This window comes from Acanthisitta chloris, unplaced genomic scaffold, assembly GCF_000695815.1.
Source record: "Acanthisitta chloris isolate BGI_N310 unplaced genomic scaffold, ASM69581v1 scaffold6014, whole genome shotgun sequence".
Lineage (NCBI taxonomy): Eukaryota > Metazoa > Chordata > Aves > Passeriformes > Acanthisittidae > Acanthisitta > Acanthisitta chloris.
In genome coordinates, this window is record NW_008667579.1 from 64,697 (window position 1) to 80,353 (window position 15,657).

Sequence of the window (15,657 nt, forward strand, 5' to 3'; positions counted from 1 at the left end):
TACTCCAGCAGAAGAATATACAAAGCTAGAGTTAATTTTCTTGCTCAAAATTGCATTTAGTTTGTGTACTGTTTGTAGGGAATAGATGCTAAATAGTGTCAGGCCCAGGAACCTCCCTGAGGCTGCTGCTTGTTAATTGCTGGCCACTAGGCTTTGAACCTGGTGGCTTAGGAAATTATCAGCTTTCTTGGCACCACTTACGTATCCTGTCTGCCCTCATGAACTTAGACATGTGCAGTTTATTAATCAGTCCGCAGGCTTCTTCTACAGTGGGTACTAAGGGCCACATCTACACATCTTTAAAAGTGTCTCCACCACTTCCCTGCAGAGCCTGCTCCAATACTTGACAACTCTATCAGTGAAGAAATTCTTCCTGATGTCCAACCTGAATTTCCTCAGGTGCAGCCTGAGGCTTTGTCCTCTTGTCCTATCACTAGTTGCCTAGGTGAAGAGACCAACCCCCACTTGGCTACAACCTCCTTTCAGGTAGCTGTAGAGAGTGAGAAGGTTCTCCCAGAATCTAAGTCTCTTTTTATCCAGGCAGAGTACCCCCAGCCCCCTCAGCTGCCCCTCACAAGACTTGTGCTCCAGACCCTTCACCAGCTTTGTTGCTCTTCTGTCGACATGCTTGAGCACCTCAGTGTCTTTACACTACCAGGCAGCTTTCCAGCCACTCTGCCCCCAGCCTGTAGTGATGCATGGGGTTTTTGTGACCCAAGTGAAGGATCCTGTACTTTACCTTACTGAACCTCACGTAATCGGCCTTGGCTCAGATCCAGTCTGTTCAGATCCCTCTGCAGAGCCTTTCTCCATTCCAGCAGATCAACACTCCCACCCAAGTGGGTGTCATCTTTGGGCATAAACCGACGCTGGCTGGGCGTGATCCCCTGATTGTCCTGTATGTGCCATGTGATGGCACTCAGGATGATCTACTCCATAACCTTCCCTGGCAGTGAGGTCATGCTGACAGACATGTAACTCCCTGGATCCTCCTTCTGGCCGTTCTGTAGGCAGGTGTCATCCTGCCAAGCTTCAGTAACCTGGGACCTCCCAGGTTAACCAGGACTGCTGGTAAACAATGGAAAGTGGCTCAATGAACACTTCCACCAGCTCCCTCAGTTGTTAATCTATTTATAGAAACACTTTTTATTGTCTTTTACAGCAGCAGCCATATTAAGTTCTAGCTGGGCTTTGGCCCTTCTAATATTCTCTCTGCATAACCTTAAGACATCCTTCTAGTCCTCCTGAGTATATTACCCTCTCATTAATGATATACTGCATAATCATATTTTTTACCTGTAATAAGTTTCTGCTGACTGAAATCTGAAGTCACAGACATCATTTGTGCTTTCAGATTCAACAACTTCCCACTACAGAGCCCCTCCATCATTTTTTTAATGGTTTTCCTGCTGGTACAGCACATCAGCTGTATCACTACTTATGTTATTAGTGTTGTTTAATATTAAGGGATGTTCAGAAACACGTATTAAAAAGACAGAGGCCTTAGTGTCTCAGGGAAACATGACAAAAGTTCTGGTGTTTTGTTCTGACCTGTGTCAAATCTCTAGTACATGTCACAACAGCAACCACAGACATGTGCTTTCTATTAGGAAGGATGGGGAAAATGCAGCTGTACTTAAAATAGTAAGCTGTAGACACCAGAAGGGCAGCAGAAACTGTGTCATAAATGTTCTATTCTGAGGGTCTCAAAGAGACACCAGTAGAATGGAACTACAAATAAAGAAGTACATACAGGGATATGTGCAGTCAATCCCACAACTTTTACAAACCCATGTGAGGCAATTAATTTAAACTGCCACAGGAGCCAGGACTGCTGCAACAGGCACAATGCTGCTGCTGCTCTGTAGATGCTGTGGAGCTGCCCTGCTAGCAGCAATTTCTTATATTTTCTGGAGGCACACAGATAGGTTAGATACTGTGTCCAGCAGTCAGGAAGTGAAATGTGGCTCCATCCAGTAGCTTTCAGCAGGCATGGGCTATCTGTTCTGGCCTGTCTGCCCTAACCTATGACCGTGTCCTCAGCATTTCTCTTCCACCTCCCTTGGCCAACTTCTCCCAACTGCACTCTGTTCCCAGGGGCTTCACAGAAATTTGGTACCTCCTTCTCTGTTTTCCTCTTCAGAAAGCATCTTGTTAGCTGGAGAAATACCAAAGGGAGGAAGACGAAAAGCCATTAAGTAGTAGTGCTTAATGGAATAAAATTACCAACAAATGCCACTATTTAGGAAGTAACTTCTGCCTAAGCAAACAGCACTGCTTACTGCATGGGTTTAAAATATTCACACCCTCTTCTTCCTTTACTCACAGGATTTTCCTATCCATTAAAAATCAGAAGATAAGAGCAAAGAAAGGGCTGTAATTATTGCAATGAACCTTCCTTAGCTCAGTTTCTAATAATAAGTACAAGTAAATATACACATGCATGCATTAGGGCTCAAGTGTTATCGAGCTCTTATGGGACAGAAAGGATTGCTTCATGATGGTACTTATTCAAAATGCATGGTGTTATTACTTTCCTCTGAAAAAATGGCAAATACCATCAATGCACAAGCCCCAAAGCTACAGTGTATAAGAAATACTTAATCAAAGCTAAACCAAAGTGAAAAATGTTACCATAAAATACAGTTTAGAGTTTCCCTTACAGTATGAGGTTCCAGCAAAGCTGATCTTTGTATCGCCCCACACAAATCTTGTGGCTAAAAAAAGAGGTACATCATGCTCATTATTAAATTTAACTGACAATAATACATCATCTTATTTATAGGAAAAGCAGGAAGATCTGAATATTTATGGGCTAGTTAAGCCCATTTTAAAGATCTGTACTGTAGAACAGTAGTAACACATCAAAAAGCAGATTAACAATCATCCATCTAACAGATCTTAATACAAGTAACTGAAGAGAAATTACAGCTGATTGGAAAGGCTCCTGGATGCATTTATGGAGCGTCGTTGGGCATATGTACTCATAAGTAAATACAAACTTACTGCATAAGAAATTTGCAGAACGCCAAAGGATAGTAAGAGTGGAAAATGAAGCCAACAAAAACACACAGGGGCCTATGTTGTGTATGCTGTAGCATGTAGTAATAAGGTACACATCAAAGGTAACGAAAAGACAAACAATGTTCAAAGCTGCATTTTTTACTTTCCTGTTTTGAAAACATACCCATTATTCATAAATTTGGGGTTGAAAAGAAGGGAGAGGCATCCTCATAGGTAAAATAAGCAATGTATAATATTCTTGATAAATATTGATGCAGAAGTAAAATCAGCATTTTCTAGAGAAAATAAAGCACCAAGGGAAGTAATATGTTAATCTGCACAGTTTTGAGAAAAACTTTTATTATAATCAATCTAAGCTTCAACATTTCAAGAAATATACATGCGAATGAATTTATTAGTATAAAATGCTGCCATCATCTTTTGACAGTTCAGCTCTTGAAAGACAAGTCACTAAACTTTCACTGAAAGAATTTCAACATCATGATCAGTAAAATCAGTTTAACTTCTGTATGGCAAAAAGTATTATGAAAGAAAGTGCATGAAGCTACTGGAACAGAGAATGTTACTTCGCCCCTGAAAACACTATATGGTATTTTAAGTATTATTTCTGCCTGCAGTACCTCTGATGGCTGTGCTTTTGTTCAGCCTAAGTCTAGGACAAAAGCTAAAGTCGAGTTTTTAGAAGCAGTTCAGACTGTTAGATGTTTTTCTTCAACATATATGTTTCTAGGAAGGTGAAAAAAACCCTCATATATATTCTCTAATTGTGATACATGTATTTAGAAACTGCTGCTAACAGGAATCAAACAAACTCTGGACTCTCAGCTAAATATATTGGGAAAATAGCTTGATTTTAAAGTTCATCTCCCTATTGCAAAAGTTGAATTTTCACCTCTTCTTCTAAAGATAACTGTCTATGTACTATGAATGAAAATAAACGTCTTTATTCAATGTTTTAAAAACATCAAAACATACTCATTTGTATGAAATATAATATAGAAAGTATAGAAAAGGCTCGTTATGCATGACTAATCAAGACAGAACTGTGAAAACATCCAAAAGTTGGCATGAGAAAATGGTGATACATGTTGATTTTTACTGCAAGTTTGAGTAACAACCCTGAACACTACTTGCTAAAAAGCCTTGGCACATAGCAGGATAGTCCTAGGAAAAGCCAATGGGAGTGGAATTCAAAATAAAAATAAAGCTGAAAAAAAAACCCACAACACCCCAAGTAAATTAAACCAAGCAAGAAAACAGGTGGTGAATTGCTCCAGCTCACAACATTGCTTTTCAAGAATGACTGCTCTAGTGAATAGCTGTTAGATTCAGCACAGATGCAACTTCATGAAATTTTGTGTCCTGAAATACCAATAAGGTCAGTTGAAATAACTGGGATTTTTTTGGCATTAAAATCTATCCACTGATTATTCAAGAGTACCTCCTTCCAAACATTTCAGCTTCATGAGCTATCACTGGAGGTGCATTTTTGAGCGTTTACTACAACTACTTTAGAGCAGGAATTTGTATTTATTACTTGTTCACACAGATATTTTGAAGAATACTTCTTTTGCCACTTCAATTTACAAAAGCAATGAAAAATCAAACAAAGCACTTCTTCCTACCTAAAATTCCACCCACAACTCGGATAAACAGAAGGCTTTACCAGGTGCAGGTAAAGCAGGATCAAAGGGTTGTCAAAGAAGAAAATCATAGAAGTTAAGAGGTCCTGAATACAAAGTATAGCCTAGGGACACATTGATATAGTGAGTTGTATTTTGCAAAAAGCCTAGAATTTATCTGACAATTGAAATAAAGAGACGTATAGATTAAAACCATCTTGAACAGTGCCCTGTAAGAAAATTTCTAAATACTATTTACCAGTAACTTAACTTTAAATAATTTTTCTAGTCTATCTTCAAAATTTTGATAGAGAATGTAATAATTTAGAGTAATTTTTAAAAGTCACTATGTAAGCATGCAATTTCTATCACATCATATCTATCATATCAATTCATATCAGAAAGTACCATATTGAAAGCCACTGAAAATCTCAAACTTGGTAACAGTATGAAAGTTATGGATGTTGTTTAATGTTAAAACATAGAGTGTGCTCAAGGAATGGTTTAATGTCATCATCTGATGAAATAATACTAGAATTAGTTTATATTTCTATGGCAGAAACCTACAGGTCAGTTTGGCTAAATAAAGTAGTATTGCTTCTTTATTAATGTATTCAAAAGGGCAATGCCGATCCTTTGACAGGAACACTGAGAAAATTAATGCAGACATTTTTATTATTATTTTATAATGAGCTACATGCTATTTTAGACTTTCTTTCAAGTCACTGCTCCAGGTATGCAAGTAATCCAAGAGTTGTCATTCTCAAGAAAAAGCATCAGTCCTCAGCAAAAAGTGACATTTGAAAGGCAGGGGCCCAAGAGGAAGGAAAAATGCTTGCATAAATCATGTTTTGCTTTTCACAATGCTTAGCACAAGCATAATTTCAGGGCTGACTCCTAATTATGGATTGCTTGGTGCCGGCAATATTCAAGAAAAATGTACACAGCCTCCATTTCAATGCTTTGAGTGTCACAACCCCCATTCTACTTCTGCCCTTTACTCCTTTGCCTGACCCTCAGCTACATTTTTCTTATCCTGAACACAGTGCACTGACAGTAGTTCAAAAACCTACTTACAGGAATCATCCAGTTGGCAAGGTCACCGTACTTAGACACCTGCATAGCTCCAAGCATTGTCAAATCAACATGGCCTCTGGCAAGAGAAAGTGTGTAATTAGCATATCATGTTCAAGTAACAGCCCACAAATCTCAACAAGCTTTTGTTCATATTCTCATTACATCAGTTTAAAATGGTGGCACACGACAGAGGTAGCAACCATTTTGTCACACGTGCAGTTGCAGGTTTTTCCCCTCTGTAGATATACCACATACAAATTTCTCTTTATGCCTACAGAGCCACAAAAATGTTACTACTTTTGTCTGTTTTGGTTAATTGCATGCACAGTGAATCAGCTCTGAACTCATACTTTAAAATGCACTCCTTCACATATTTACATGCACTCATTATCTTTTCAGAGCCATTAGGATTTAGTGTTTGTTTGCGTCCAGCCTCCTTTCTGAAAACCAAACAAAAAACAGGTGCAGATGATGAATTTCCATTAAGGAGGTGGAATGAGGATCACAGTTGCAAGCTGAGCAAAGAAAATATACAGAGTGCAAGTACAGATTAGACAGTTGGAAATGACCAAAAAGGAGTTGTTAAAACACAGTTATAAATGTGTTTATATATGTCCAGGTGGTGGTAGACACGACCATCACTATGGTGTCTATTAGTTACAGTCCTTTTTTATTTCCAATAGCTAGACCTAATCCTCTGTAAAGCATCACTGATTAAGTCCATGATAATTTTACAGACTGTTAAATGCTAACCACATTTGAAAGAAATACTAATGAGTTCAGTCACTGACTCAGTTAATTCTTTTCCTGTTTCAAAAAGATCAGGGTTTGCATTGTTACGTACCCTCTTATCATTGCAAATGACTCATCGCTAGAGAAATAGGAAGAACCTGGAAGAACAGTGACTGTCTCCTTACCTGTAAAAGAAATAAGCTACAGTATGTATGTATTTTGTCTCTGACAAACGAAGACACAGCTGTTAACCAAGAAATAATAGGGTTTTATAAAGTTCCTTTGGATTCTGTACAGCTATGGACCTGCCTACTCTTACTATATCACATGTAAACCTAATCAATCATATTGAATTGTGATGCAGTTTGTTACAGTTTTTAATGATATGATTGCTGCACTTTGACCACCAGCAGTTCCAGGCATCACTAATACCAGAGTCTAAGAAATATCTGTGGGCTTCAGCTTTCGGCTCCACTTACAGAAAAAGCAAGAAGCAGCTCTCTTTTGAAACAGACAGTCAGCCTTCAGGAGACAGGGAGGTTGCAAGGAAGAAAAGCAGAACAGATACAGAACAGTTTAAAGGGCTAATGATGTAGAATACAGAAAAATAAATGACAGATCTAGTCCTTTCTTCCTTTGTTAAAGCGTACAAGAAAATGTGCTTCTGTGTGCTGTATTGTTCTTCGAAAAAAGCTTGGGTCAAGCAATGAAGCACACCAATCTCATTTTGTCTCAGTCCAGGGCCTTCTCCTTCCTCTCCTGCCAGTTCTTTAAATCAGTTTAAGCAACAACCATGTATACAGAGTGCCTCTGAAAAGGCATAAGAAACACAGACAGAGGTGAAATTACAGACCAAGCATGGGAACTTCAGAGAAAAAACCAAACCAGAACAAATTATTTTAACAACAGATGACATTGTAAAGAGAATGTAAGTGTAACAAGGGGAAATGGAAATTAAACAGTTTCCAGAAAACAGAGGAAAAAAGACATTGAGATTAACTAAGAGAATGGGAAAAGGGAAGAAAACAGTGTACTAAACTTAAAATAGAGATCTAAGCTACCTGCTTTAATTTATTGAATTCACTTATAATCATTGAGTTTGGAGGAGACCGCTAAGATCATCAATTCCAACCATTAGCTGTCACTCTGCTGTAACCCCTAAACCATATCCTCCAGTGTCAGATCGAGACATCTCTTAAACACTTCCAGGGATAGTGACTCCGCCACCTCCCCGAACATTCTATTCCAATTCCTGACCACTCTAACACAGAAAAATATTTTCCTAGCATCTAACAGGAATCTCGATGTAAATCTCACTTGATGTACATTATATGCCAATTGCATGGAAATTAAATTTCGACACACAAAATAGTACAGAACTAAGGTCATACGAGTGGGCACATCACAAGCATTCACCATGCTAACACCCAGACCTGCTGGGACTACCTGAGTTGTCCTTCCCTACCAGGTACCCCACCCAAGGCAGTGGGAGAGACAACATGGCCTGCAAGCAACAACATGGAGCAAGAACCCTGGGATAAACTGACAACCTAAGGCAATGACGAGAAGAAAAAGACACAGGCTTAGGACCACAGAATAATGTAAAAAAAGCACCACATTACCCCCTTATTGAAATGCTTTCAAGGGGTCAGTACTTTTAAACGTTACTGCTGCAAGACAGAAATCTACCTTTCAATTGCAGTAAGGATAAAAACTTCCTGTGAGACATTAAGAAAACGGGACAAAAAAACCCCACACGTATTTCAGAGTAATACAATTACATTTTCTGAAAGAATCTGGTAAAAGCCCAAAGGAGGTGTATGTTTTGAAAATGTGGACTTCGGGGCTGATACTGGATCATCCCAGCTGATGAATGAGAACAGAATTTATTTCTATGCCTCTGCCATTTAGCTTCTGTTTTCTTCAAATGATCTTATAAATTTGGCCAAAAAGCACCTAGAATGGTCCTAATCCAACCGTATTAGTGGGATTTAACAGTTCCTGAATGTTTCAGCAACTACAACAATAATTATTTTGGTGGTAGGTCTGAGGTTCACCTATCTCAGGTCTTGTTTACTGCAGCTTCAGAGGAAGATGTGAAGCTGCTTAAAACTGAATTACCAATACTAGAATAATCTGATTTCTATGTTGCATTCTGACCTCTTAAATTAACTTCATCCCTTCCAGATTATCTCTTTTTAAAAAAATCAATCATAAAGAACAATTCAAAATAATCTTGACTTTCATATTAAAGCATCATGATTGTCCAGAGTATTTATGAAGTTCTTGGATATTTTTCCATTGTCACTCTGTTAACACATTCATTTGTCATATGCACCCATATTAAAACTTGAGTTCTAATATGCATGCACATAATTTTGCCTTTTGTAGTATTTTTTTCCTTCTAAAAAATTTTTCATTCCAGTGACACTTCTGACATGTTCCTTTATACAGTGTATCCAAACAGTTATGTAGCTACAGGTGAAATGCTGTCAAATCAATTTCTTAATCATTTTTTATTTCAAACCAGAAGATGGCCTCAAATAACTCCATATTTAAAACACAGTACTGCAACAGAGGCAGTAACACAGCACTGTGATAATGTTATCAATTAGTTGAGCCAGGCAGAAAATGCCTCAAGTCAGTGAACAATGGCTGGACAGCACCCTGCTACTTAAACTGAAAGCTTGCTTGATGTCAGTGCTTTACCTTCGACTTTTCAGAGTTTAACTGTACTTAAATTGTACTTAACTGTAAACAACAGCTGTTGAGAAAGGTACTGTCTATATAGATTCATACATACACACTCATACATGTATATGTGTATATGTATACATGAATAAAAAATGTAAAATACATGTTTTCCATATGAAAAGACAACTGTGAGATGTCAAGTCTATAATCTATACCATTAACATCGATGAGAATGTGCCAAGAGTGCCTTCTGTTTGCCACAATGCAACATGTAAGTACAATTCTACATGGAAACAGATAATATACACAGGCACAACTTTCCACAAAGAAATAAAGAAATCAGACAGATGCACTAAATCATAAAAAGCTTAAATTTTTACACTGCATGGCTACTTCTAAGATGAAATGCCCCAAAACAGCCGGGCAAGAACAGTATGTGAGAACTGTAATTCACCCCTAATGTGGCAAAAGCAGCTGCCCACAGCAGAGCCCCCCAGCATGCTAAGTCCCATCTGGGGAGCTCTTATCCCCTGCTTTGGCTACTGCTCCCTCTCTGAATGCAAACGAGTTGCGCTCCTGGCCAGGAATAAACCAGGCCATTATACACAGGATATTTTAAGGCTTGTCCTAAACATAAATCTTTGAAAACCATTTTCTAGAAGACAGAAGGTGAAAAGCAGCAGGAAAACAAACTCATACTCCCATATAGGCTGCATAAAACAATCTCACTTCTGAAAAGGATGATTTGACCCTTACTGACTGGCCTGGAAGAGAGTTTCCTTTAGCAGCTATTAAAATGCATCAAAGCATAAGCTCTCTAACTAGAATGTTAAACATCTCAATTGATCAAAATCAACCTTCACTTAAAAGAAACATTAATATTCATTAACAAATAAAACAAGAGCCTGAGTTCAAATACTGTATCAAAGCAAAATTTCTAGATTAACAATGAATAATCATTTCCTATGAATTGAATTTAATTAAAACATTTTACCTGCATTGATCAGGTCTGGATCTACTTCACTTTCAAGTGGATAAGGACCCTGAGAACAATAAAGATGAATGTCAGCTTTGTATTAAAATACCTTTGAAACACAATTCATAACTGCTTCATTGTTTCTAATGCTTCTTACTGAAAACAGAGCATCACAGACATGCAGAAAGAAATCCTGACAATACAAGCCATAACTTACATCAACTAATATATCAGGACTGATGGATATACTGTTAGAGGCTGTTAGAATTACTAAACAACCAAAAAGTTGGGGGTTTGTTTGATTTAAGGTTTTCTTGTTCTTAACCAAAGTGACAGACATTTTTCTGAAAAGGGCATATAACTGCAACTTCATGAAGACATATGACAGTGAAAATAATATCCATTTTAAGCTTTATTTACAGTTATGCTTGATAAGGCTTACAAAGGTTGGGTCTTGCAAACTACTAAAGGTTCTGACTCCAATCAAACATGTTCTTAAGAACACCCTTAGCAAAGTAGCATTATAATTGTAACATGAGCATATCCTTTAAAGCTTTCCAGCAGTACAATAAGAATTTTATGATTATGTAATATGGCACAAATCTGAATATGATTTTTTATTATAATCCGGCTGGAGTTTGGCAGAGAATAAAACCCAGCCACTGCAAGATAAAAACACTGTAGTAAGTGACCAAGACATATTCTTACCAAGCCTAGGACTCCATTTTCACTCTGTAAGTGAACAGTTATGTCTGGACTGATGAAGTTACTGGCCAAGAGTGGGATTCCAATACCCAGATTAGCTGAAAAGAAGTGGTTAAGGCACAAACACTACTGCAAATCAGCAAATTAAAAAAAGGTTACCTTTGTACTATGATTAGATTAGAACTGTTCTCTTCACAAACACTTTAATTTTTACTTAGATGCCTCACATTTGTGATGAATTAGTCTGCCATTTGGACTGTCTAATTGCATTCTGTCAAATCCTTTACATGAAAAAAAATTATAGTGCAAATAAAGGTTCATCGCCATCTTTTTTCACGAAATCCTTGCAAAATGTTCAACTGCTAACAAACCCTCCAGATACGCCTGGATAAAACCTTGAGGTACCCTGTGTCGTAGCATCCCTCCCATTTCAATCAAGTGTTAATAAAATGAGAGAATCACAGGGGCCAGGAAAGACAATGAGCTTCTTAATTAACCTGTCCTAAACAAACCAGCTGCACCTGTTACTCTGGTCAGTTGTCAATTTTAGCTAGAGCATGGCTGAAGGATACCATACATGCCATCCTCAAACTCTAAAGCAGCCCGTCTGATGATCCTCTCCCTCACATTGTCGCCTTGTTTTTGCTTGGCTTTCGAGTCTTCAGGTTTTCGAATTGATAAGCGCTGCAAAATAAGAAGTAATCATCAGTAAAGATTAGAATCCAGATTCTTGCTTCTCAAGACACAAAAGCCTGATTTGTGATTGCACTGAGATACTTGGTCTAAGAATAAAGCTATTTATCCATCTTCTACAAAAAAATGACCTTTTATTTGATCCATTCAAGCTTATCTAAACCAATGGAGCCATCAAATATCGCCAGTGACAGCCTTAAAGCAAACTGTTTTTTCTTTGTATTGCCAAGGCTGATACTTAGACAAGTGGTGAAGAAGGCACCAAGCTTTAGTGCAAATACTAGCCAGTCTGAGATTCATTACCCCAGAGATACCTAAATAGATTTGTAAAATGTCAGCCCAAAATACAAATACTGCTCTCTTTCTGCATTCATTCAACTCAATGAGCTATTCTAGATTTATAAGCATGAGACAGACAAATGATATTCATCTAAAGATGGTGGGAGCTAAGAAAGGAAGTTTTCAAACATAAATCTCTATAATCTTGCATACATCTACCTGAAGTTGTTTCCTGAAAGTTTCTGGCCTTGCTGATGTTTTGTAAATCACATGCAGGTGAAAATGCCATGACATTCAAGAAGTTTGTAACACCTTTTTTGTAAATTATTGTTTACACAGACAATGCTATTTGCACATCTCTCCCACACACATAAAACTCCTCTGGGCAACATAATGTCCTGCACCCCCATATGTCTTCACATCCTCTCCTACTTCAGGGTACAATCAGCACATCAGGAAAAATTATCCTTTGCTCCTTTTCATCACCACAAAAGAATTTTTGCAGAGTCACTTTCCTCTTAGGCAGACAGAAACTGTCAGTATCGATCTTCTTGAATTTCCCAACAACTTTCTTTTTACACATTGGTTATTTTCCCAAGAATTGCTTCACTTGCAGATCATGGCAAAAGTAAGAAGAACTACAGAGAAAGCTGGATAGAAAACATGACTTGCAATAGAGGGACCACTTCTGAACCCTAGGTAGGACTTGTTATTTAAAGCCAGTAAGAATTATGACAGACTAGCTTCTCATCATTTCCTTTACTCCTCATCTTCTCTCACCACTTATCATACTCAACACTTTAACACACACAGCCTCTTCATATATAAAATTTAATGGAAGAGTAAATACATCTGCCGTTTCCTTCCTATACCTCTAGCAATGAGAGGTGCTACTGCCAGAATTACAAAATTGCACAACCAAAATTAATCTCTGTTACAACTTTGCTTGGCAGTTTATCGCTTTCTCCCCCAGCCTTATTTTGCCTTTAGCATATAAGGAAGGGGGCAGGCGACTAGGCAGGTGCTTTTGCTTATGCAGCCAAGATGCAGTAAGAGAAACAGTTTAATAAATGCAAAAAGGATTTCTGTCATCAAAGGTAAAAGCTTTTCTGTCAGATAATGCATCCATTCAGAAGAAGCAAACAGGCCAATAATTGCAATCTAACCAAACATGCCCAGAGGGGAGTTACAAAAAAAGGGGTTTGACACATCTGTTTGAAGTCAAATACTCAACAACATGCAATATGCTTTTGTAGAATGAACAGATGGAAAGAAAAAACTTTTTAACCTTAACATTCACATAGGAGTTTACTCAGAGAAAGGCCTTGAATGACTTTCAAGGACTTTGTGACTTGATTTTAAAAGTTTAATTATTACAGTTCCTTTCTGCACTTCTTTTTCAAGATGTTTTCCCCCTTGTGTCATATATCTCCCCGTACACCAGCTCTTCTAATGAAATTTTGAACAATTCCCACCTCCAGAGCATGGAGACACAGGAAAAATACAGAATTTTCCACTGCACATTAAAAGCATTGTCACATCACCAGAACAAATATAGGGACATAGCTTGAGTGTGGCAAAGCCACAGAAACAAGGAACAATTACATAATCATCATTTTCTTGGATATTTTCAGTGGTGGAGTATTATAGCTGTAATTTTTAATAGCTATTGACATCTTTTACTGAGACCAGAAGGGCCACTGGCTAAAAACATTCCTGATTAAAGTGAAGGAAACAAAGCTTTCCAGGTCCTTTGCAACATAACGTAACTCAAAAGGGGCTCAGACTGTTCTTACATGCCCATGTCAAAAGACTCACAGTGGACAAGAAAGTACCTAATTGTCAAAGTCAGCTCTTAGTCTGGGTGTTCCCCTTGTGTCTACAGCAGGTGAACTGCAAGAAGAAAGGAAAGTGAAACAGCATTTCCCACCAAATTTTCGACTGTGTTAAAGTTATCCAGAACTACAGGCAGTTGCTCTGAATTATTCAGGGACTGGCACACAGAGTCTGAGGTCTATGAAACAAGGCTCAGTTTTCAGGCCCACCCTAACTACTAACTACCTAAGTACCCACCTGAGCTCCAGTACTTTGCAAAACTTGATTGATGTTTCTCACACTATTTTCTCATTGTTAAGACTTGGTGGCTAGAGTAAAAATCCTGTAAATTTCAAATACACCCCAAGAGGAAATATATCATTGCCAAGAAGCTCAGCCACTTACTTCAATTCTCTTCTCAAACTTCTCTCCTTGTAACAAGCGATCAACGTAGATTTTGGGAACATGAATGTCTTCTGGGGCAAATGCTCCTATATCAACAATTTCTTCCACCTACAGAGAGAAAAGTGAAAACATTGTGAAAAAAGTATTCAATAGAAGGTATTATTACCAATGAAGTTTCAAATATTAAATATACAGTGGATCACATAAAGAAAACTAGAATGGGACAAAACAGACAGCCTTTCAAATAGGTTAATTCAGATACTTATCTGTACTCCTCATTCCTAGGATATTTCTTCATACAAGCTGAAAGTAGTTTATATTTTAACAGCCAAATTTGTATGGTCAACTTGAAGAAATATACCGTGTGCAGCTATACAAGTTGTTTGTACTTACAAATAATTACCATCCAAACAGGAGGAAACAATATGCTAGTAACAAAATATCAAAATATAAAGCAGAACTATGAAGTCTGAGGATACAAGCACAGAAGATAGCTCAAAGATTTTCCAGTGTACTCAAAACCAAAATAGAGAACATCTGAACTGTAGTAACTGATTGTGAGAAAGAAGATGCAAGATGAACATCTAGAAGTCATTACAGTTAGTGATACAGAGGTTCAGCACAAAATGGCTCTCATCCACACACAGCAGATTTGAATGTCACCTATTTGGAGCACCACAGACAATAGGGTTTTGCTTCCTTCTATGTCTGCATTCAGGGTGGTCTAGTTAGAGACCCTGCTATAGACAGATGCCTGCAGCATAGACCTTCAGCCATGTCTAGTCATTTCCCTGACAAGTCTGAGATGCAGAGAGCACATCTCACTCTGCCACAGAACAGGTAGAGTTGTACCTGCATCTGACGACAGGGAAAACATATAACGTTACAGCAACAAGTCAAAGTTAACATGTAACAATTTACCACACAGGACATAGCAATCTACTCACAAAGAAATTAAGTAAGTTTTCAAACTGCTTTAACACCAGGAAGCAGTTAAACTTTAAGGAATGTCCAAAGTCTAATAACACCAAAACAAGACCCAGGGTATGATATATCGGTAAGGGTACATCACTTAACAGCCATCCCCAGTGAAACAACATTAAAGAGCTTAAAATTAAATTTGACATCCTACTGTTACTGCACAATGTGATCAATACTAAAATCTATAGTACATCTGACAGACAATTAACTTCCTACTGAGCCTTGCATTGTGACAAAAACCAAACAAGCCAACCAACCAATTCACCCTGAAGGCAGCAGAGGAAGAAAAGTTAACAAACTAAGGACCACAGGATCAGGTTCAGATGATCCCAAAGCAAAGGCCTGGGGTAAAGGGCTGTGAAATCTGTAAGACAAAGGTGCTAAGGAAGTGGCAGCAACAGCCACAGTGATACCAACCTCTGTGCTCATGGAAGGCAGAATGACACATCCAGAAAGTCCTTACCCACAGGATAAGGAGAGACAAATCAATATTTTGAAAATTCTGACTAGGATGTTCATGATAAAATGCTGCAGTTGCATCCATGCCCTGTCTCACTTAAGGTCTATTATTTTTACATGTGAGTTTTCAGATTAATATGGAGGCCAAGTCAAACACAACATAAAATGAAAAAATCCTGAAGCACACTCCTGAAG

The 15,657-nt window shown here is 38.0% G+C and overlaps 1 protein-coding gene across 1 annotated transcript in view; it reads right to left on the minus strand.

Annotated features, from left to right (window-relative positions):
- The window catches only part of OXCT1 (3-oxoacid CoA transferase 1), a gene marked incomplete at its 5' end in the record, with an annotated part of 78,599 nt that overhangs the window by 22,652 nt on the left and 40,290 nt on the right, over nt 1-15,657 (minus strand). The window contains 6 exons of the mRNA XM_009072544.1: nt 5,724-5,799; nt 6,568-6,640; nt 10,144-10,192; nt 10,834-10,928; nt 11,403-11,514; nt 14,023-14,130. Of these exons, the coding sequence (XP_009070792.1) occupies nt 5,724-5,799; nt 6,568-6,640; nt 10,144-10,192; nt 10,834-10,928; nt 11,403-11,514; nt 14,023-14,130 (513 nt within the window). The remainder of the gene's footprint in view (nt 1-5,723; nt 5,800-6,567; nt 6,641-10,143; nt 10,193-10,833; nt 10,929-11,402; nt 11,515-14,022; nt 14,131-15,657) is intronic.